General features: G+C 38.5%; 1 protein-coding gene across 8 annotated transcripts in view; it reads right to left on the minus strand.

Annotated features, from left to right (window-relative positions):
- Nucleotides 1–23,922, minus strand: part of LOC127410915 (signal peptide, CUB and EGF-like domain-containing protein 2) — a 33,957-nt gene extending 10,035 nt beyond the window's left edge. Inside the window, exons 1-16 of one of the 8 annotated variants that reach the window (XM_051646340.1) lie at nucleotides 23,654–23,922; nucleotides 22,988–23,110; nucleotides 22,294–22,419; nucleotides 21,737–21,871; nucleotides 18,818–18,940; nucleotides 18,599–18,715; nucleotides 15,898–15,987; nucleotides 9,111–9,227; nucleotides 8,062–8,184; nucleotides 7,545–7,661; nucleotides 6,572–6,694; nucleotides 5,793–5,909; nucleotides 5,611–5,700; nucleotides 4,384–4,488; nucleotides 3,067–3,228; nucleotides 1,422–1,628 (exon numbers count right to left, since the gene is read on the minus strand). In XM_051646340.1, coding sequence (XP_051502300.1) covers nucleotides 1,422–1,628; nucleotides 3,067–3,228; nucleotides 4,384–4,488; nucleotides 5,611–5,700; nucleotides 5,793–5,909; nucleotides 6,572–6,694; nucleotides 7,545–7,661; nucleotides 8,062–8,184; nucleotides 9,111–9,227; nucleotides 15,898–15,987; nucleotides 18,599–18,715; nucleotides 18,818–18,940; nucleotides 21,737–21,871; nucleotides 22,294–22,419; nucleotides 22,988–23,110; nucleotides 23,654–23,741 — 1,963 coding nt within the window. In that variant the 5' untranslated portion in view covers nucleotides 23,742–23,922. Of the gene's footprint in view, nucleotides 1–1,421; nucleotides 1,629–3,066; nucleotides 3,229–4,383; nucleotides 4,489–5,610; nucleotides 5,701–5,792; nucleotides 5,910–6,571; nucleotides 6,695–7,544; nucleotides 7,662–8,061; nucleotides 8,185–9,110; nucleotides 9,228–15,897; nucleotides 15,988–18,598; nucleotides 18,716–18,817; nucleotides 18,944–21,736; nucleotides 21,872–22,293; nucleotides 22,420–22,987; nucleotides 23,111–23,653 lie in introns of all 8 variants that reach the window. The other 7 variants (XM_051646423.1, XM_051646281.1, XM_051646205.1 and 4 more) reach the window with 7 other exon arrangements.
- Between the last annotated feature and the right edge of the window lie 229 nt (nucleotides 23,923–24,151).

A 24,151-nucleotide genomic window follows, 5' to 3' on the forward strand; every position in this document is an offset into this window, starting at 1 on the left:
TCACCTTAAAAAGACATGGTTGAGAGGTTTCCAATGCATTATGTTGAAGACAATAATGTCAGTGAGATACTGTTGAAGACAATAAGACCTCAGACAAAGAATTTGGTTGTGCCTTTGCCTCACATACCTTTGAGTTGTTTATTCTAGAGAGAAACAAAAGATGATGGATGCCAAGTGGAAATACTGTACCTAGTTGATCTGACGTCTGTCTGTCTATACTTTCACAACATGAACTTCAGTCTTAAAGCTGAAACTGCTTTCAGCTGTAAGAGCCAACAATAGCCCTAAGTTCCACTCTCTCTTTCCGCAGTCTTGCCTCTTTATAAAGCTCATGCCAACTCTCTCTCCACACATATATTATATAACACCTAATATGTCAGTTAACTGGCCCGCACTGATGCCAAATCCAATTCTTCACTATAACAGTCCAAACACAGAATTTGCATTACTGTATTGGATATAATCTGATTAATTCCAACTCGACATAATCAATTAAATGGAGCACAAGCAAAATAAATAAGAACTAATGACATTTGGAAATGCAAAGTAAATTATGTCATGCATATGGGAATCTTAACAAACCTTTTTTTTCCTGTGCAATTGCAAGTTACCAACAAGCATGTAGAGCAAATCAGCATGTAACAGGGTTCCCACTCTTTTTGACCAATGAATTTCCATGACTTTTCCACTCAACTGTGATTACTGGATATGGATTTAAAAAAATTGAGATTGCACTCAAAAAGAGCAACTTGTAGGTGATGAAACATTTTATGGATTTGTATTTTACTACATAAGTTTCCTTGACTTTCCCATGACTTTTAAAGATTTTATCAATTTTCATGACTTTTTCAGGCCTGGAAATCACAATTTTAAAATTCCCTGATATTTCCAGGTTTTCAATGAGCGTGGGAACCCTGATGTAAAAAGCATTTTTTTTTTTTTTTATTTTCTCCCCTTTTCTCCCCAGTTTGGCATGCCCAATTCCCAATGCGCTCTAGGTCCTCGTGGTGGCGTAGCGACACGCCTCAATCCGGGTGGCGGAGAATGAATCTCAGTTGCCTCTGCGTCTGAGACAGTCAATTTGCACATCTTATTACGTGGTTTGTGGAGTGCGTTACCGCGGAGACCTTGCGTGTGTGGAGGCTCACGCTATTCTCCATGGCATCCACGCACAACTCACCACACGCCCCACCGAGAGCGAGAACCACATTATAGTGACCACGAGGAGGTTAACCCAACGTGACACTACCTACCCTTGCAACCGGGCCAAATGGTTGCTTAGGAAGCCTGACTGGAGTCACTCTGCATGCCCTGGGTCCGAACTTGCGACTCCAGGTGTGGCAGTCAGCGTCTTTACTTGCTGAGCTACCCAGGCCCCTGTAAAAATCATTTTTAACTGCTGAGCATCACTGACCACTCACCACATTTCTTGTCCAGCAGAACCTGACCAGTGCCGCAGTGCTCAGGTAGGTCAGCAGGTCGGACAAGTTTTTTGGCCAGCTCATACTCCGATCCAGCAAAGTGAAGATGGAACTGCTCCCGGTTGATGGACTTACGAAGAGTGCGGATGGTCTTCCTCAGTCGCTTTTCAGAGCGCCGCCGAACACATGCCAGGTCACAGCCCTCTGCTAAGAGAAACAATGCATACCATATCTTGTCCACAAATACATAATAAACTCACAAAGTTCCAAATGTTCCAAACTCCCATAATGTGCAAACATTCCACTATCCATTATGTAATATAGAACTCTCAACCCGCACTGCAAAAATAATCATCTTGCTTAGTATTTTTGTTTAGTTTTCCTGTAAAAATATCACATTTACTAGACAAGAAAAATTACATTTTTAATTAGGTTTATTTCTGAAAAAAACAAGCCAATTTGCCAAAAGGGTATGAAAAATAAACTTAATTCAAAGGGAAAACAAGTTTATTTTTAATTACCCATTGGCAATTAGTTGCTTTTCTTAAGTATAAAACTCATTAAAACATCATTTTTCTTTTCTAGTAAAAAGCTTTGTTAGATTACTACATTTAATATTTTTCTTGTTTATGTATAAATTTGATAGATTTCTCTAAAAACAAGACTTAAAGGAATAGTTCACCCAAAAATTAAAATTCTCTCATCATTTACTCACCCTCATGTCATCCCAGATGTGTATGACTTTCTTACTTCAGCAGAACACAAATTATGATTTTTTGAAGAATTTTTCAGCTCTTTTGGTCCATACAATACAAGTGAATGGGTGCCAAAATTTTAAAGCTCCAAAAATCACAAGTCAGCATAAAAGTAATCCAGATGACTCCAGTGGTTAAATCAATGTCTCCAGAAGCGATTTGATAGGTGTGGGTGAGAAACAGATCAATATTTTAGTCCAATTTTACTTTAAATTCTCCTCCCTGATCAGTCAGGCTCCACTTTAACTTTCACATTCTTCTTCTTGTGTTTTTGGTGATTCACATTCTTCGTGCATATTGCCCCCTACTAGGTAGGCAGAAATCACAAATGGACTTAAATATTTATCTTTTTCTCACCCACACCTTTCATATTGCTTCAGAAAATATAGATTTAACCGCTGGAGTCATATGGATTACTTTTATCCTGCCTTTATGTGATTTTTGGAGCTTCAAAATTTTGACACCCATTCACTTGCATTTTGAGGACCTACAGAGCTGAAATATTCTTCTAATAATCTTAAATTGTGTTCTGCAGAACAAAGAAAGTCATACACATTTGGGATGGCATGAGGGTGAGTAAATAATAAGAGAATTTGTATTTTTGGGTGAACTATTCCTTTAAACCTCATATCTTGTGCAATTTTGCCTCTCAAATAAATGTGTCTTCTTTTAAAGATGTTTTGATATTTTACTAGAAAGCAACACAAAAATTCTGCGCAAGACAATTATTTGTTGCAGTGCACCTTCATACCCATCTTAAACCAGGAGATACTTTCATCTGTTGGCTAGTTTTAGTAACACAGCAGCAGGAGCAAGAAGTGGGGCGAGATGCAAGCAAGCAGTGAGAGCCAGTGGGCTGAAATATACACATGCAGTGCAGCGAAACCAACCTGTTACCTCCTCCAGGTTCACATCCAGCTCAAACTGGGCAGTGATGGAGGACCCCTCCTCCTCGCCAGCCTTCCGCCCGTGGCGACTGCGAAGCTGTCTGCTTGAAGAGGTACAGTGCAGGCTAACAAAGCTGAACTGGACATTCTCGGTGGCTCTTATATCTGAGTAAATACATATTAAAGACTTTAAATCTGTGGAAGTATTTCATGGAATACAGAGACCCTGACCATGAGACCCAGTCTCTATTAATTCTACAAGACCATGAGATTTTAATTAACCGAATGTTCTGTCTACAAAGTTATTTTCATTATATTTTAGTATTACAGGATTCCTACACCTTTTGACCAATACCTTTTCCATTACTTTTCCAGTTGTTTGTGATTACTGCATAAAATGTTTTGTTGTTTAGGGATTGCACTAATGAAGAACAATTTCTAGCTGAAATATTTTAGAACTGTGCATAACTAGAAAATGTATATTTTCAATAGAGAAACGTCCCTAAATTTTCCATGCCTAGAAGTCACAATTAAAACATTTGCTGATATTTTTAGGGTTTTCATGACCGTGGGAACCCTGGTATTAAAAACATAAAGAGGAGCTCATTTATTTTCTGTCGTAACTTACTACACTTTCTGTGGATAAAAGAGCAGAAACAATCAAGAAGTGGAGAAAAAAAAATCACTTTCTTTAAAAAACAAAAAAGAAAAATCTATTTTGGTCTTTCAAAAAGGAAGGAGGAAAATGAAGGATGTGGGACCCTTTTCACACCCTGAGCCTAATCAGAGGTCAGTGTGATTGATGACCTGTTTAGCACTGTGTTGAAAAGCAAGCCATGGCTCATTTCATCGAACCGTCCAACACTGCCACTGTGTAGCAACAGTTCTAAGAAATCTAAATAGTTTGAACTTCTCCCTCACACTCACCACATTACACTGACCCCATTTAGATTTAGACATCCATAGGCATATATTTAGACTATATTTGGAGATTTGCATTTTGGACATGAGTTTTATTGATTTATTTTATGGGGTTCTTTATTTAAAATGCATAAAATCCATCTTTACATCAGGGATTAAAAAAAAACTGTTGACCCACTGCATCTTGCTTGCTGAATCTGTGCATCTGGATCTACTCGCTCTGAGAGGAAATACAAAGATTTGGTTGGGTAACCACGCCTTGTTTTGTGCCCTAAAGCCTATGTTATATTGTGCCCATGCAGACCTCTATACTAAAGCAAACAAAAACATTGCCACAGTGGTTGTCAATTCAGTTTGGAGACACCTTAAGTATAAACTACAAAACAGAAAGACCAGTACCTGAAAGTGCGGTTCTGAAGCTCTGCGCAAGATTTTCCTGACTGCGTTTCAGATTACATTTCCCCTGTCCAGATTTAAAGGTTGCAATGGTTTTAATTCCTGAGCCTGTAGAGGTAAGGACAACACCATGAACTTTCCACTCAGCACATGCATGTCACAAGTCAAGTCAATTTTATTTGTATAGCACTTTTCAAAACACACATTGTTTCAAAGCAGCTTTACAGAAAAGCATGCCTTAAAGCAATAGTTCCCCCCAAAAAGAAAATGTTCTCATCATTTACTCACCCTCATGCCATCCCAGATGTGTATGACTTTCTTTCTTCTGCTGAACACAAATTAAGATTTTTAGAACAATATTTCAGCTCTGTAGGTTCATACAATGCAAGTGAATGTTGACCAGAAATTTGAAGGTCCAAAATTCACATTAAGGCAGCATAAAAGTAATCCATAAGACTCCAGTGGTTTAATCCATATCTTCAGAAACGATATGATAGGTGTGGGAGAGAAACAGATCAATATTTAAGTCCTTTTTTTTACTATAAATCTCCACTTTCACATTCTTGTTCTTTTGTTTTTGGAGATTCATTCTTTGTGCATTTCACCACCTAATGGGCAGGGAGGAGAATTTATAGTAAAAAAGTACTTAAATATTGATTTGTTTCTCACCCACACCCTTTCATATCACTTCAGAACACATGGATTTAACCATTGGAGTCGTATGGATTACTTTTATGCTGCTTTTATGTCCTTCTTGGAGCTTAAAGGTTCAGGCCACCATTCACTTGCAATGTTTGGAACAACAGAGCTGAGATATTCTGCTAAAAATCTTTGTTTGTGTTCAGCAGAAGAAAGAATGTCATACACATCTGGGATATCATGAGGGTGAGTAAATGAGAGAATTTTCATTTTTGGGTGAACTATCCCTTTAATGTGTAAAAATCCTAAGTGAGCAAGCTAAGCGACTGTGGCAAGGGGGAAAAAATCCCAAAAATGTTTAGCAGAAGGAGAAAAACCTTGGGAGGAACCCAGATATCACAGATCCACAATAATGTACATATTCCAAATGTCATCTAAATATTATTTCATAATATATATGTGTTTCATCACATTATGATATCACTTTATTGATTATGAAATATAAAGGAAAGTGCAACAATGATATTGTGTTCTTTCTATTATTTTCTGAACAATATGAACTAAAAGCAGCATACATCCACATGCACTAACCTGGGCAATATGACCCGTTCTCATTCCATTGTCCTCCATCGAGGCAAGGCAGGGGCATGCCACAAGTCACCGTGTATGAATCCTCAGCCCCTACAGATAAACGTGAAGGTTTGAGAGATGCCCCAAGCAAACTCCAACATACAGACATACAAACAAAAAAAAAAAAGTTTTGAATGACTTACCACTGCTGATATGAACTTGAGACTGGCAAGTCAGGTAGCAATGCTCACCCCCTCCCTGCTTACTGCAGTTCAGAGTGGGTCTGGCAGGTGGAGGCACTAGGGGAGAGTCCTCTGCTTCTGAATGTGAAAATCACAATACTTAAAGGGATAGTTCAACCAAAAATGAAAATTCTGCCATCATTTACTCACTCTCTTGTTTTTCAAAACCCATATGACTTTCTTTCTTCCATGGAAGACGAAGGGAGATATTAAGCAGAATATTAGCTTCAGTCAGCATTCACTTTCATTCTATTGAAAATAAATATGCATTCATTCTGCCTAACATCTCCTTATGAGTTCCACAGAATAAGAAAGTCATCTGGGTTTGGAACAACATATGGTGAGTAAATGATAACAGAAAATTTCAATTTGGGGTGAACTATGCCTTTAAAGGTGGAGACATGGTATACATGCTGAGAGAAAGGTGGAAGGACTGAGTTAGAGAAAAAGATCACACAGGAAGCTCATCAATGCAGTATGTTCAAGATCAGAAGATGACTGAACAAGGCAGGAGAACATTTTCTCTTAACCACATACAAGATCTGAGTTAGACCATTTTTGATATCTGGTTGCTGAGCAGTGGCATAAACAGTGAGAGCCAGATAGAGAACAGAAAGAATCCCAAGTATCTCCTGTTTTTAACTCCTAGGGATAAAGAACTGAGGCATATCGAGAGTAGGTGATTTCCATCTAAGCCAACATCAAGTCCCAAGTACAGCATTTCAATTAACTCATCTTACCGATGCAGTCCTTCTTGTTCCAGTGCAGCTTGTAACCAGTGTGACAGTGGCACTCAAAGCTTCCCATGGTGTTCTCACAAGTGTGCTCACATCCTCCATTGTTCAAACTGCATTCGTTTATATCTGAAAATTGAGGAATCGACAAATGCCAGGTTTCCAGATTTCAATCAAGCAGGATTTTAGGTCTATGGTTTTTACTGTATTAATAATGTGTATAACTTCACATCTTCAGCAATTCGTGACCTCAGTATTACAAGGATCTGTCTGCCCCCAGAATTATTTTGAGATATAGGGCTTTAGAGTTTCACCACTCTAGATAGAACGTTTCACTTTTAAAATATTAGTATAAGAAAATAGGTAGCACTTTATATTACAGTACTGTTCTACATTTACTTACTATATAATTACAACAACTACAGTAATTACTAGGTACTAGCCCTCAACCTAACCCAAAGTCTTACCTTAACCCATATTAAGTACATGCAGTTACCTAATATTACTTAGTACTTTCTTGGGTAAGTACACTAAGTATACTGAAAGTACACGTACTGAAAAATAAAGTGCAACCAGAAAATATATGAAAAATACCCAAATAACCACACAAGAGCAGGATGTGTCCTTCACTGACAAGGTCTATGTGCCTAACTTATCCTCATCAGCATTATTAAGATTTATTTTATTTTTTTTGGTAGAAAACTGTGTTTGACCTTGACAAAAATGTAATTGTTTTTAAAAGTTTGTGGTAGAGAGTGTTTTAGAAATTCTTCATTTCAGTGGAGGAAACTGCTGTTCCAGTGTGGACGAGGTGTAAACGTAGCAAAATCAATGTGGTTCCAACCGAAAATGTGTGGACATGGACTCATTTTCTAACCAAAATGCCAGACGGAACCTTGGAAACTGAGATCAAACATTAAAAAAAAGATCTTTGATGTAATTCTTTAGTTATTCACAAAATTCTGGTTTCTATCCTTACCTCCACAATGGGCTAGCCCATATAGAGTGTAACCCTTGTTACACACACACTGAAAGCTACCAGGTGAGTTCACACAACTGTGGTCACACGTTCTCTCAAAATAGCACTCGTCAATATCTATAATCAAACCAAAATGAACAAACAGTAAATGTCAAATTACACCACTTCTACATCAAGCATGCTCTCATTTTCTGTTCAAAGGTCCCCTATTGAAAATGAAAGAAATCGTTTTTTTAATTAATAACAGGGAGAGGTACATTCCTCAGAAATCTTGAATCAAGGAGAGGGGCTCGTCTGTGTGCTTCACCAGAATGTATTCTTAGAGCTGTGCGTTATACTCGTCGTCTGCGTTAAGGATCTTCAAAGGAATCTTGCAAGTCAATACTGGCACCATTCAAGAGACTCCCACCCTGTCTTATCTCCTAGCTTAGCAACACACACACAGATGCAAACACCAACCCCCACGTAGTTTCTCTGAGTTGTGTTGGATCTATAGTGGAGGAACACAATGTCCTACCCTGGCATGAGCGCTCGTCTGTTAGCAGCTTGAAGCCCTTCCGACAGTTACACTCGAAGCTGCCAATGGTGTTCCTGCAGTAGTGGTCACAGCTGCCGTTATGGAGCTCACACTCATCAATGTCTGAGAGACAGAGAAGAACCAAATCACACTGCAGAACATAGATAGACTTATAAGCTATGAAACAACTAGGAGCTGGGGATTGAACTGCAGTCAAGGCAGACACCATATTTAATGTGATGCTAATGAAAACTAAGCCATGAGGGATAGATCAGTACTGTAAGTAAAATCAAATATCCATTTTTTTTCCAGTGTTTTTCAAACATTTTGATGCCAAGCATCCCTTTGTGATGATCCCCTTGTGGGAGACCCCCTTCCTGAAAAATAAAAAGCAGCTATACCGTATATTCTTATGTAAAAAAGACCCATTTATACGGTGTGAGAAAATAGTGAGCATGATATAAGTTATACTGGATTTTGTTCACATAATTTTTTCTGTTCTTTGCCAAATCATTTGCTCTTATATTGCAGTTGTAATATAGCCCAAACAAAGAAATAAAGAGACAAGGAAATATTACTCTTGAACGTATGTGATGCAAAATTTTATGTGTTGCAAAAAAATGGCTGTCAATAGAAAGAAAAACAACTGATTAATCTTTTAATTTCCGACCAGCCTTTAGAAAGCAGAATGACATAATAATGTCAAATGTTCAGTATTTACCATTTTCTTCCATTTTGTTTTACACTTTTTTCTCTGAAATTTTCTGTGGACCCCCTTGCACCCCCTTGTCCCCCAGGTGTCCCTGGACCACAGTTTGAAAAACCTTGTCTAAGATTAAGTGTAATTTTTTTCAATCTATGTTTTCCAGAGCTTTTGTTCAAAGTTTTTTTGAAATATCTATTTTCAGTGTTCCGTCGGCTGAACAACTGACACAAAGTGCAACCCACTGAACAGATTAAATGTCCCTCACAGTCTTGTTTTCATTTGCATCAAATATGGCGTCTACCCTGACTAAGGTCCAAAAAATGTGAAAAATGTTGATGCAGACCTTTGCAGGACTTGCCATCCTGTTGGAGAGTGAATCCCACCGGGCAGCTGCAGCGAACACCTGTAGATGTGTCCTTACAGGTGCTGTCACAGCCTCCATTATTCACCGCACACGTCTCTGAAGAGTGAATGAAAGAGTTAGAGAGGGCAGGACTGTGAGAGAGAGAGAAAGCATCAGGCATAATAAATGTAAATCAGTCATTTAATGACCTATCAGTTCATTATTAGTCTGTGCTCAAAAAGCCTCAGGGTCAATCTCACAAAGCCTGTCAAGAACATGGCTGGGTCATATTTCACTCCAAAATCAAAAGAGAAAATATACTATTTACAAAAATATTATTAAATATCGTTTACTCACCCTCATGTCATCCCAGATGTGTATCTTTCTTAGATATGAGCTGAGATATTCTTCTAAAAATCTTTATTTGTGTTTAGCAGAAGAAAAAAAATTCATATACATCTGGGATAGCATGAGGGTGAGTAAATGATAAGAGAATTTTCATTTTTGGGTGAACTAACCCTTTAAATACATGATAATTAAGCACATACACCACCAATTCCCAATTCTCATTAATTTATTCAGAAAAAAAAGAAAAAAAGATTTTACTTAAATTGTAATGTATAGTATACAAGATATATAAAAAATAATTGAATTTGATATTAACAATTTTTATTGATTCCATTCAACAAATTAAATAAACATTGCAGAAAATGCAGAATCAAATTATGTACAATTAAACCCTTCCCCCCGAACACCCCCACCCAACACAAACACTCACCGCAGTGGTCATAAATATAAAAAAAAATAAATAAAAAAAAAAAAATAAATAAAAAAATAAATAAATAAATAAAAAAAAATAAAAAATAAAAAATAAAAAAATCACAAAACACGCGCACACAAAATAAATAAATAAATAAATAAAAAGCATATTTTCAAAAAACAATCAAATTGCACACACATATTTAAAACTAGAGATCCCTCTCCACTACCCCTCCCCGAAAGACTTCCAAAAAGGTCAAATATCTGCCCCATTTCCTATCAAATAACCCCAGATTTCCCAGCATTTTATACATCCCTTCCTCAAAGGCTGCCACCCTCCACATCTCTGAGCACCACTCATGAAATGAGGGCGCTCCAACTGATCTCCAACCCCTTAAAATAACCTGTGTGGCGATCATAGCGCTCGTTAGGACCAAACTCTTTATGTGCTCTTTATTTTACCACTCCCAGAGTATCTGCTGCTCTAGGGGGGTGCGTGCCACTCCCAAAAACAGTGCAGAGTAGGTGGCGCAGCTGTAAATACTTATAAAACTGAGATCTGGGAATGCTAAAATGTTGAACCAAATTTTCAAAAGGTCTCAATACTCCACCCTCATATAGGTCACCGAGTGTATTAACCCCCCTCACAATCCAATCTGACCAACAGAAAGGGGACTTATTAATACACAGTTTAGAGTTCAGCCATATGCTCGAGGCTACGTTTAAATAAATATCAGAATTAAACACTCTGGACACTTTTGTCCATATCGAGTGCAAATGCAAAATAACGGGGTGCGAGTTAACCTCTCCGGCTCGTTTAATCTAAAGGCTTTGCAGTGGCGAGATAGGGGCAAGAACTTCCTTTTCAATACAAAACCAGGGAGGGGCTCTCTCAGGTGGAAGCGACCAATGAGCCAAATTTCTAAGACCGAATGCATAATAATAAAACAAAATCTTGGGTAGGCCTAACCCACCTTTGTCAATCTGCCTATGTAATTTATTGAAATGTAATCTGGGATGCTTACCATTCCAAATGAAGGATTTCGCTATGCTATCAAATTGCTTGAAATAAGAGAGGGGGACATCTACAGGGAGAGACTGTAGCAGGTAGTTGAATTTTGGAATACAATTCATTTTAATAACATTAACCTTCCCAATCATCGATAAATGAAATGAAGCCAACCTACACACATCACTCTAAAATCTTTTTATTAAGGGATCAAAATTAACTCTAACTAAATCAGACAAATTTGCAGGGAATAAAATTCCCAAATACTTAATTCCCTGTTTGGGCCACTGGAAGGCACCCAGCTGGAAGGCCGTTACTGGACAGTATGCTGTCAAAGCCAAAGCTTCGGATTTAGACCAATTGACTTTGTATCCTGAGAACTTGGAAAAGGAGTTAATAATTCTGTGGAGGCAAAGTATAGATCTAGTAGGGTCGGAGACGAATAATAAAATATCATCTGCGTAAAGCAGAAGCTTATGCGCCACACTTCCCGCACTCACCCCTGGAAAATCATCCTCCTTTCTTATTGCAGCTGCTAATGGTTCCAGGGCAAGACAGAACAATAAAGGGGAAAGAGGGCAACCCTGCCAGGTGCCCCTATCCAGAGTAAAATAATCTGAAATTAATCCGTTTGTTTGTACCGCTGCTACAGGATGTCTATAAAGTAACTTAATCCAACCAATAAATGTACTCCCAAACCCATACATTTCCAAAATCTTAAAAAGATGATCCCATTCTACCATATCAAATGGCTTTTTACCTCTAACTGGATCAGGAAAATTGGGTGGTAACTTTTACACTCACTTAGATCTTTGTCCTTTTTAAGAATCAGACTGATCCGGGCTTGTATCATTGTTGGCGGAAGCTTTCCATTCTTTAATGATTCCATATAAACTTCTAACAAAAGTGGAGCCAGTTCTGTAGCATAAGATTTGAAAAACTCAGAGGAAAAGCCGTCAGGCCCCAGAGTCTTGCCTGTAGGCAAGGCCTTAATTACCAGATCAAGCTCCTCCAAGGTTATCTCAGAATCAAGAGAATTTTTTTGCTCAATCGTCAGTTTAGGAAGATCTAATGGTTCCACAAAGTTCCTAATATCTTCATCAGTAGACGAAGAGGTGGAACTATAGAGATCAAAGTAGAATTCTTTAAAAGCATTATTAATATCAATGGCCGAGGTAAATATTTCACAACCAGCAGATTTCACTGAGGGAATGGTAGAAAAAGACCCTCTCTGCTTTATATATCTAGCCAAATGTTTCCCTGCTTTGTCCCCCGACTCATTGTCTTGTCCTGAATAACCAAAACTCCACTTTCCGCGACAAAATAGTATTATATCTATATTTCAATCGGGTCTATTCTCTGAGGCTCTCAGACGACATTTAGCGCTTCAACTCTCTCTTGGCAATTTTAATATTTCCTTCCAACTACACGAGTTCTCATGCTTTGGATTTTTTGATGAATGAGGCATACTGTATGATACGACCCCTAAGAACCATCTTAAGTTCCTCCCAAGCCACGCCCACAGAGGATACTGAGGACCAGTTGGTCTCCATATAAACATTGATTTCAGTCTTTAACATTTGTTGGAAATCAGGATTTTGCAAAAGGGATACATTAAGGTGCCAACTATATGATTTCTTTTTCTCTGTATATGGCAACACCTCTAAACTCAACAGGGTGTGATCTGAGACTAAGATATTTCCAATTGAGCAATCAACAACAGATGAAATGAGGGATTTAGATATATGAAAAAAATCTATTCTAGAATAAATCTTATGGACTGATGAAAAAAAATGTATAGTCCCTACCAGATGGGTTCAAAAGTCTCCAAATATCTGTAAGACCAAGATTTTTACACATCCTGTGACGCATCAATGTTGCTCGAGGGGGTTTACACACTTTTGCTTCACTATGATCAAAGACTGAGTCCATCAAAAGATTAAAGTCTCCTCCCAATATTATATCATGAGGGGTGCCAGCGGCTTGCAACACCCCTTCAAGATCTAAAAAAAAGCCCTGATCATCAGCGTTAGGTGCGTAAATATTAGCCAAAATCAACCTTTGCCCCTGAATTTCTGCTAAAACAATAATGACTCTTCCTAATTTATCTTTAACCTGTTTGAGACATTTGAATTGTAGATGCTTACTTATCAATGTAATGACTCCCTTGCTCTTACTTGAACCAGCACTAAAGAAAACATGTCCACCCCATATCTTCCAAAATTTTTCAGCTTCCTGCAGGGAGAGATGTTTCTTGAAGAAACACTATATCATATTTCTTATGTTTAAGAAAAGTAATAACCTTCCTTCTTTTTATGGGGTGCCCCAACCCATTCACATTCCATGTGAAGAGGGATAATCCATTCATATTAACATTTGACATTTTGATATAATAGAAAAAATAAATTGTGTCAAAAACAAAATTATACAGACCACCTTCCCCATTAGTGAAACAATCAAACCCCGAACTTCCCCCCGAACAAAAACAGAAAAAAGAAAAACGTGCGCATTAACCCCGCGCAAGAAAGCGCCAACCGGCGACAATCCCTCTAAACTCAAAAGGTCTACGAACGCCCACGAGCCCCCATGACAACTTTGCCATCGGATTGCTCAATTTTGCCTCACAAATTTGTGAGGCAAAATTACATAACAGAAAATACTTTGTAAAATAAACCCCAGCCAATAGGAAGAATGTACACAAAGAACGTGTAGATTCATTCACAGAACTGTCTCAAAGGTGTGATCTTCCACAAAACAAATTCCAGCTGATATAAAACCGTTTAGATTCCTCGGACAGACAAACGAATGTTCTGTGAGCTGGCCGTTATGAGTTCAGCGGATGACGTAATCATTCTAGTGTCCCGTAAAAATACTCAACAAAACAAACTCCAGACAGCAGGAGGAATATGCACAAAGAATGAATAGATTAATCCACATCTGTTCCAAAGCTCCAGCCGCTAGGCAGAACCAATTTAAAAAGAAACAAAACTGGCATCCCGGTTTCCCGGATGGTCAAGTCAATTCACTTGGAGGCCGCATAAAAATATATACCATGACTTACACAATCTGTCAACTATATAAAAGACATCCTTTGTGTGAGCATGTAGATATTTTGCGGTCATCCATAGTGTCCACTCTCAAACTGGCCGGGAACTTCAATGCAAATGTAATTTTTCGTCAATGCCAAAGGTTCTTTAAGGAAAAATGTTATTCACAAAACAAACTCCAGCCGCTCGGCGGAGCCGACGCAAAAAGAAAAAAGAAACCAAAATGACGCCCAGCTTCCTCAAAAGCCAGAGTAAGTACAGCGAGTCGACCCACTCACATAAGAAACACCCAATGGTTTACTCACCCATTGATTCAATAAAAGACATTGGCTGGGGGCCTGGGTAGCTTAGTGGTAAAAGACGCTGGCTACCACCCCTGGAGTTCGCTAGTTCGAATCCCAGGGCGTGCTGAGTGACTCCAGCCAGGTCTCCTAAGCAACCAAATTGGACCGGTTGCTAGGGAGGGTAGAGTCACATAGGGTAACCTCCTCGTGGTCGCTATAATGTGGTTTGTTCTCGGTGGGGCGCGTGGTGAGTTGAGCGTGGATGCCGTGGTGGATGGCGTGAAGCCTCCACGCGCGCTATGTCTCCGTGGCAACGCGCTAAACAAGCCACGTGATAAGATACGCGGGTTGATGGTCTCAGACGCGGAGGCAACTGGGATTCATCCTCCGCCACCCAGATTGAGGCAAATCACTACACAACCATGAGGACTTAAAAGCACACTGGGAATTGGGCATTCCAAACTGAAAAAAAAAAAAAAAAGACATTGCCTGATTGAGACATGTAAATACTTGAAAATAAATTTCACCATATCTCTGCCCTACTCATGCTCAGGAATTCCAACAATTCAAACGTTATTCCTACGGCTTCTATTCTCAAGATCTTCAAGCTTTTCAAGGAGATGTTCCAAATCAACTTTGGTCGCAGGCGGATTAGCGGTTAATTCCCTCTCCGAAGACTCCAGACAATCGATTCGTCTCTCCACATCAGTCACTCTTGTAACTAACTCAAAGAAATTTATTTCCATCGCCGTAATCGATCGACGTATTACAGCGAGATCCTCCAAGTCAGCAAGAACCTTCGTCAGCATCACCGACATGTTGGACAACTGACGCTGGATCACCTCTCCCGCCGCGCCATCCAAATCGAGTCGTCGGGGCTTTCATCCTGAACACGTAAGTGTCTTTTAATGTCTCCAGAGCCCGAGGATTTTTACTTCTTTGCCATGTTTTGTCTCAAATAGCAAATGTGTAACTGGGTGTATCGAATTTCACCAGATTATAACATGAAAATAATAAAAAATTTAGCAAAGTGCGCAGAGCTCATCGGTCACATGTCTGCTTCTTGCATGGTGAATTTGGACAAGATATTTCTTTTACTGTATTACAGTAATGAGAATTATCCATTAGAATACGAATTACAAACAACTCCAAAGTAAATCATCTGAATATAATACAGAAATGACAATGGTGGGTGATTTCTTATTTGTCATGAAAATGCAGCATTATACATACATGTTCTTCATGATTCATTGTTACATACTATAATATAATGCTCACATATAGAAGGCCAAGGACAGAAAATGTAATATGTAAATATGAGATGGCAAGGCAAACACAACACTCAGCACGGTACGGTAAACGTCCCAAGCCCCTTTCCTCTCACTGCATGAGCAAAACTTGTGAAATGTACCACTCCATCACCAGGGCATATTTTACAAGAAAGAAATCAGAGGTGGTGAAGTGCGGGTTCCCAGTCATTTCACAGTTTACCTAAAAGACTGTGGAATGCCCAGCCCTGCCTGGCTAAACTAAAATATACACACTGTAGGCTAACATGATATTTCCTGGTTTTCTCGACAAAAAATTATACATCTTACCCTATTTCTCTGAATAAAACGGAATACTTTCTTGAACTGATGCATGTATCTGTACTTTGATTATCTATAGAGTTTGTGGGAAAATTTTACCCATGAGCAGTCGACGCTTGACTCGTTTGTCTACCTCGGCCAAGGATGTGGCATTGTGGTCAGGAGTGGTGGGGGCTGTTTCATCCCTTTCTGTAAAACACAGACAAAAAACATGAAACACGCATAGACCATGGCCATACTAACAGAAGTGAGATATTGGGTTAGTATTACAGAATAAAATAACAATCTCATACAAGCATTTGTTTATTAAAAGTCACAACAATTAATAATGGTACTTGTTATTGCTTTAGATTTGGGGATTTAAACAAACCCCTGAACAGTTGTAATAAACTTCTCTCCATAACTTGTCCCACACCGTTTGTGCCGTGGAAATGATTAATTATCGCTCAGATTTTGCAGCTTGTTGAAGAGGTGTGCTATTACAGTTGAAATCAGAAGTTTACATACACCTTAGCCAAATACATTTAAACTCAGTTTTTCACAATTCCTGACATTTAATCGTAGAAAACATTCCCTGTCTTAGGTCAGTTAGGATCACTACTTTATTTTAAGAATGTAAAATGTCAGAATAATAGTAGAGAGAATTATTTATTTCAGCTTTTATTTCTTTCATCACATTCCCAGTGGGTCAGAAGTTTACATACACTATGTTAGTATTTGGCTGCATTGCCTTTAAATTGTTTAACTTGCGTCAAACATTTTGGGTAGCCTTCCACAAGCTTCTCACAATAAGTTGCTGGAATTTTGGCCCATTCCTCCATACTGAACTGGTGTAACTGAGTCAGGTCTGTAGACCTCCTTCCTTGCACATGCTTTTTCAGTTCTGCCCACAAATTTTCTATGAGATTAAGGTCAGGGCTTTGTGATGGCCACTCCAATACCTTGACTTTGTTGTCCTTAAGCCATTTTGCCACAACTTTAGAGGTATGCTTGGGGTCATTGTCCATTTGGAAGACCCATTGGCGACCGAGCTTTAACTTCATGGCTGATGTCTTAAGATGTTGCTTCAATATATCCACATGATTTTACTTCCTCATGATGCCATCTATTTTGTGAAGTGCGCCAGTCCCTCCTGCAGCAAAGCACCCCCACAACATGATGCTGCCACCCACATGCTTCACGGTTGGGATGGTGTTCTTCGGCTTGCAAGCCTAACCCTTTTTCCTCCAAACATGACGATGGTCATTATGGCTGAACAGTTAAATTTTTGTTTCATCAGACCAGAGGACATTTCTCGAAAAAGTAAGATCTTTGTCCCCATGTGCACTTGCAAACTGTAGTCTTGCTTTTTTATGGTGGTTTTGGAGCAGTGCCTTCTTTCTTTTTTTCTGGGGTTTTGGCTGGTTTCTTTTGATTTTCCCATGATGTCAAGCAAAGAGGCACTGAATTTGAAAGTAGGTCTTAAAATACATCCAAAGGTGCACCTAATTGGCTAATTGTCTTAAGGCTTGACATGATTTTCTGGAATATTCCAAGCTGCTTAAAGGCACAGTTAACTTAGTGTATGTAAACTTCTGACCCACTGGAATTGTGATATAGTCAATTAAAAGTGAAACAATCTGTCTGTAATCAATTGTTGGAAAAATTCCTTGTGTCATGCACAAAGTAGATGTCATAACTTGCCAAAACTATAGTTTGCTAATATGAAATCAGAGTGGTTAAAAAAAATCAGTTTTAATGACTACAACCTAAGTGTATGTAAACTTCTTTCTTCAACTGTACCTTTCTAAGCGAACAGATTTGTGATTTTTGTCTGGTAGACAATAAAACAAGCAAAAACTTCCCTTTGACCTACTTTGAAGGAGGGATCCTAGCCATATCTAGGGACAAGAATATCATAGAAGCTCCTTTGACATGGGCCAGTAAGCAACCACCCAGAACACCTTATTAGCAACCGCATAGTAATTTACTATAAACACTCACAACACCTTTAGTAACCACAAATAAATGCCCTGGCAACCACCCATAACACGCTGATGGTAACAATTGAACAGTTAAGCAACACTCATTTTTTCCCCAAAAAGTAAAAGAATTGTTACAACAAAATTCGATTCAATTAAGACTCTTATAAAGTTAAATAATTAGCCATAAGGTATGATTATTCCCTGTGAGCAGTGAGCTCTCCATTCACATGTACAGCACACTACAATGAATAAGGGGCAGGAGCAGTTATCAATCCAATCTACAGCAGTACACTGTTTATCACATTGTACTGCCATGTTTTCCACTCTGGTAACACACTATCGAAGTCTGATCAAACCTAAATAGCTGATAAGTTCACCTCTTCATAAACAAAACATATCTTTGATGGCAACCAATGCCAGGCAAAGCGACCTCCCTGGCTGCCCGCTTCTTCTTAACAACTGTGGTGTTGTGTTGTAGTGTTTACTGATCAATAAAGATCTTTACATTCTATGCTTCAGGACAATAAAGAGCAGAGCATGGACAATGCTTGCAGAATGGAGAGAGAGACCTTGATAAACGCAGACCTCACACACACACAGCCTGCAGGCTCCACATTATCTGATAAAGTGCATGTGTGTATTTTTTTCTATGAAAGATCTCTATCGCATCTTTGCACAGAAGTGGATAAAATAAAGCTTGGCTTAAAGCAGTTCCAAGTACTTGTCTAGAGGCGAACTTCAAACACTGGCCAGAGAATTCAACAAACAAAAGTGTGTTTTAGGTAGAGGAGGGTAAAAATGCAACAAATGCATTAAAACCAGTAGAGTGGCCTTACCTACACAGGTTCTGCCATCGACGTGTAGCGCGTACCTGACGTGACACCTGCAGATGGGCCCCTGCTCTGTGTCCTCACAGATGTGCTGGCAGCCCCCGTTGCCATGGTTACAGGTCACTATGCAACAGAACATAAATAGTGTCACATCAACAGCTCCAGCGAGTGGTCCTGTGGTATTTCTCAGGTTAATGGTGGGTCAAAAATGTGATTCACACATACAGATGCAGCCTCGCTGGTTCTTGGCCAGCTCAAAGCCTGGCCGGCACTCACAGGCGACGCCACCTTTCGGCGTTTCCTTACAGATGTGAGCACAACCGTGTTCTTTATTCATGCAGCTCAGGCCTTCTGTGAGGAAGAGATAATGTCAGACAGTCTGAAACACTCAGCTGACTAGAAGCGTACTGTAAGCTTATGTGTGTTATAATGTGTTGTAATGCCATAAAAATATTTAACAATTACCTGTTAACCATGAATATTTAATAGTTTTGGTATTATTTTGGTATATTAATGAAATATCAATACAAATCAGTTAGTTATATATATATATATATATATATATATATATATTGCTACTAATGTCAAGTAGTGTTTAAACTAATTGCAAGCACTGTAAGAGCTATATTTGCAATACTGATTTGTATTGATATTTCATTAATATACCAAAATAATACCAAAACTATTAAATATTCATGGTTAACAGGTAATTGTTAAAAATATTTAACAATTACCTGTTAACCATGAATTAGTAGCACCTGTTTTATTGAGATGCACCTGTATATATAAATATATATTGCTACTAATGTCAAGTAGTGTTTAAACTAATTGCAAGCACTGTAAGAGCCAAATGCAAATATGTGAAAGCAATAAAAAAAAATTGTTTCCTTAAGGAGCTATTTCTACCAGATCTAACCCCCACCCCAAAAATTTTATTGGTGCAACCTAATGTATTCAGGTTGATTCAGTGATGTAAATATTTTTGACGAATAAAATCTGTTAATACAGATGTTACCACATGAAGCAAATTTTAGGTTACATTTTTTTTACTGTATCATTGAAACATATAAACTGAATCGATTAAAATAAAAAATAAAAAACACTCTGGACAAAAACCTTAAGCAAACCTTCTGCACATGGGAAGTATATGGGCTATGTATACTTCTAAAATAAAGTTAACAGCTAAATCATGACATCCCTAATCAGTTTTATTAGAGGGAAAATTATCCGAACACCTAAGTATGAATGTCCAAACACCTGTTCTTTTCAAATTCAATGCCATTTAACACCACACAACCTGACCTGACATCAATACCATGTCTCTAGGCCACTATAGAGGGCTATATGTGTTTTGCCATTGTCCTGCTGAAAAATGCAGGGACATCCCTTGAAAAGACTTCTTCTGAATGGCAGCATATGTTGCTCTAAGATTTGTACATATCTTCCTGCATTAATGGTGCCCTCACAGATGTGCTAGTTACTCATGCCATGGGCACTGGCAGACTCCCATACCATGACAGACACTGGCTTTTTGACTTGATGATGATTACAGCCTGCATGGTCCTTTTACTCTTTGACCCGTAGTTTTTTTTTAAACGATTTGAAATGTGGACTCATCACACCACAAAACACGATTCCACTGTTCTACTTTCCATCTAAGATGAGACCAAGCCCAGAGAAGTCGGCAGTGCTTCTGGACAGTGTTGATGTAGGGCTTCTGCTTCGCATAGCAAGTCTTAACTTGCATCTGTGGATGCAGCACGAGTGGTGTTGACTAACAAAGGTTTACCGAAATATTCCCGAGCCCATGTCATGACATCCATTACAGACAGTAATGTCTGATGGATCGGAGATCACTCACATTCAGGAGTGGTTTTCCAGCAGGACAATGCCAAACCACATGCTGTTTGGATTACAAGTGGCTGCATAAGCAGGGAGTGTGGGTGCTAAATTGGCCTGCCTGCAGTCCTGACTTTGTCTAATTGAGAATGAGTGGGGCATTATTAAGAGAGCAAAATACGGCAATGAAGGCCCCGTACAATTGCGCTGAAGACCTGCGTAATGCATGAATGGGGGAAAATTCCACTTGTTAAACTTAAATTTGTGTGTTCAGAGCCTAAATGCTTAATAAGTGTTATTAGAAGAAATGGTGATGTTTCACAGTGGTAAACTTTTTTGGAGCATGTTGCAATCATCTGATTTGAAACAATTACATTTACAAGGTAAACCATAAAATAATGTGTTGTCGTAGAACTTTCAATATGGCACAGGGTGAATATAATTTACAAATCAACACTTTTTTTGGTTTTATAAGCATTTTCCATACTGTCCTAACTTTCTTGGAATTGAGGTTGTAAATCATGACATCCCTAATCAGTTTTAAGAGAGGAAAAAATATCTGAATGCACCTAACTGTTACAATTTTTTTCAAATTCAATGCCATTTAACACCACTCAATCTGACATGACATCAATAGCGTGTCACTGGGTCTGGTTTCCTCCCATTCACAGGATTTAGCAAGTTTACCCAGAGAAACCAAATGGAGTGGAAAGCCTTGCAAACCTTAGCTCGACAACAATACTCGCAGCTGAGAAGCTACAGACACATATAAAGGTTTTTTATTCTCATCTTATGACACAGACCACAAAGCCCTGAGTGTTGCAGTTATTAACTTGTTTTGTTCCTCTGAACACGGGGCTCCCTTTCCCACAGCATGGGCCCTTTGGAAGTGAACCGCTATAGATAATGCCCTGGAGAGGGAACCCAACTTGAAAGCTGTCATTCACCATTGTGCTGTCAATCATGATCTTATGTGAGAACATTTATAAATTAGCTTGGCTCTCCTTTGCCGTTACCCCTGATTTGTCTCAGTGACACCTTTGCAAATGCACAGTACAGTAAACAAAACAATCCTCTTTTGATACAAATGTAAAACTCCAATTGTAGCTTACTAACCCAGAAAAATGTCGGGATTTTAAACAGACCCTTATGAATGGTCACTGTCCATGTTTTAATTGTGTATGTGTCACATATGGATGTGCACTGATTAATTCATCCCTCTGAAATGTTTAATTTCCAATTATGTCATGTGATGAGCATGGTAGATTGAGCCACTAAGAGTGTATGTAAAAGACAGCTTCTCACCCACGGAGCGATGGATGCATGTGTGTTGATTGTCACTCAGGAAAAAGCCTTCCTTGCACCGGCACTCATAGCTTCCCATGGTGTTGACACATATATGTTGACAGCCACCATTGTTGAAGACACACTCATCCACATCTAGAGACAGAGAATCTCAAAGCTGTGACCATGTCAGCACAAAAACCCACATTTCCATGTACCACATAAACTTTGTCAAGTTCATCTGACTCCTACATACAAATAAATCGTGAGTCATCATTTGCGAAATGTACTGTGGGCTTACTCAAACAAATTATTTAGTAATGTAGACAGATTGTACAAAACATGTAGAACATATGTATGTAGAATTCATCTGACAGATATTTTAGCTCATTTCATAGCTGTTGATTCTTATCATAAACATATCGTCAGCAACAACAGGTCAGTGTAACTGAAGAAATCTGTTCCAAAATACTTGTAGCATATAGTGGGAATAACTCCTCCCATGCAAACATTAACTTTCACCCGTCACACACATGTATACACAAAACTCCCTGATTTCCTCATAGCTTTACTCTCACCGAGACAGTTGTGTCCATCATGTTCCAAATGAAACCCATCAAGGCAAGTGCAGCGATAATTGCCGGGTATGTTGTTACATTCGTGTACACAGCCACCATTGTACTCCAGATCACATTCATCAATGTCTAAAAATGGAACAGAAATCATGGCTGATGAATGTTTGCAATTTCTGCATTATAGGGACATTGAACATCCATGACAACAACAAAGAGCTCTTAAAAAAGGCATCTGCAAGAAAGTAAACATCAATTCCCTTTTTTAACTGAACACGTTTGACTCAACTTTTGAGAAAAAAGACACACACACAAAGAAAATATTTTTTCATTTGCTTACTCAATAGGCAGAAGCAATAAGAAGAAACAATTAATAATAGATTTTTTTTTTTTTTTCAGATGAAAACTTGATCTGACCCATTCAAATTCTTCAGTTGTGGTGTAACTCAATGTAGTCAGGTTTATTATATTAATAAATATTTTTATGCATTTATTAAATATTTCTGCATTACCACATATTTTACATTTTCTGACAAAACATTTTACAGTGTAATATTCAGTATTTATTCAACATAAACATTTGTCTTTTAATTGACAGTAGGCAATATAGTTATAAAAAAAAAAAAAGAGTTCTTTCAGATTAAATGTCTAGTCTAGAAACAGGGAGATGTAAAATAATAATAATAATAATAATAATTACCTTCGCAGTGTTTCCCGTCTCCTTTAAATCCTGTTTTACATATGCACTTGTATGAAGTTGGGGTATTTTGACAAATAGCGTCAATGTGACAGGCATCGCTTCCCTCTGCGCACTGATCTGAATCTATATGGGTCACAATGCAACAGCAACATCAGGCAAAAACGCTTCACAACAAAAATTGGTCACGCTTTACATTTGTGTTGTTCATATTACGGCGTAATTGCACATACAAGTAGGCTACTTGGTAAACTGAATGACATACACAATTGTTATTTGGAATTTAAATGGCAATTGTTTACATTACATTACTGTTGAATTAATGAGTTGCTTATAAATAAACTTAGTTATTGCTATGAATGCAGTAATTCATCAGATTAATACCATATGTAACGTGCAACCTGGACATTGTAATGTAATGTGTTACTCTAAAAACATACGTAGCCTATGTCTTTTGCCAAAAAATGAAAATGAAATGCAAGTAAACTAGAAGTTACAGAATATCAACCCAAAGGCTATTCTACATGTTCTGTTTCATGCATGTTTTATCTGTGACCAAAATGTAAAGAAATGGGGAATCAGAACGAGGGAAGGTAAACAAGTCACAAAGGCGTGCAAATTGAAATTGCGTGTGTAAAGCATCGGGTGTAACAAAGTGAAGACTCTTACCAGTATTGTGAGGAAGTGCGGCGCTTTGGCGAGTATTTAACAAGAGCAAAAACAAACAGAGGAGCCGTGCAGTCCAAACAGCTCCCATGGTGATCAGTTCAGAGTTGAGAGTCGAACTCAAAAAAGACGCGTTTACTCGAAGGCAAGTGAGCCGCTCATTTTCATCCACAGTTTGTCAGACGATTCGCGCTTGTGAGCGCTCCTAAAGAAGATGAGTGCATGAGAGGGAGCGCGCGCGTGTATGTGAATATATGTGTGTGTGTGTGTGTGTGTGTGTGTGTGTGTGTGTGTGTGTGTGTGTGTGTGTGTGTGTGTGTGTGTGTGTGTGTCGGGGGATGGTGGTGTGAGCGCATTCACACAGAAGTGTTCCTTTTATTGATCTCCAAGAGCCCATGCATTGATTCAGCCCATGATTCAAGACAGAATCGATTTTAATGTCACGGAAAAAGAAAATAGGGCCAACAATTAGCATGTTTAATCTATTAAATGTAATAGATT

The sequence above is a fragment of the Myxocyprinus asiaticus genome, chromosome 1 (genome assembly GCF_019703515.2).
Source record: "Myxocyprinus asiaticus isolate MX2 ecotype Aquarium Trade chromosome 1, UBuf_Myxa_2, whole genome shotgun sequence".
NCBI classification, from domain to species: domain Eukaryota; kingdom Metazoa; phylum Chordata; class Actinopteri; order Cypriniformes; family Catostomidae; genus Myxocyprinus; species Myxocyprinus asiaticus.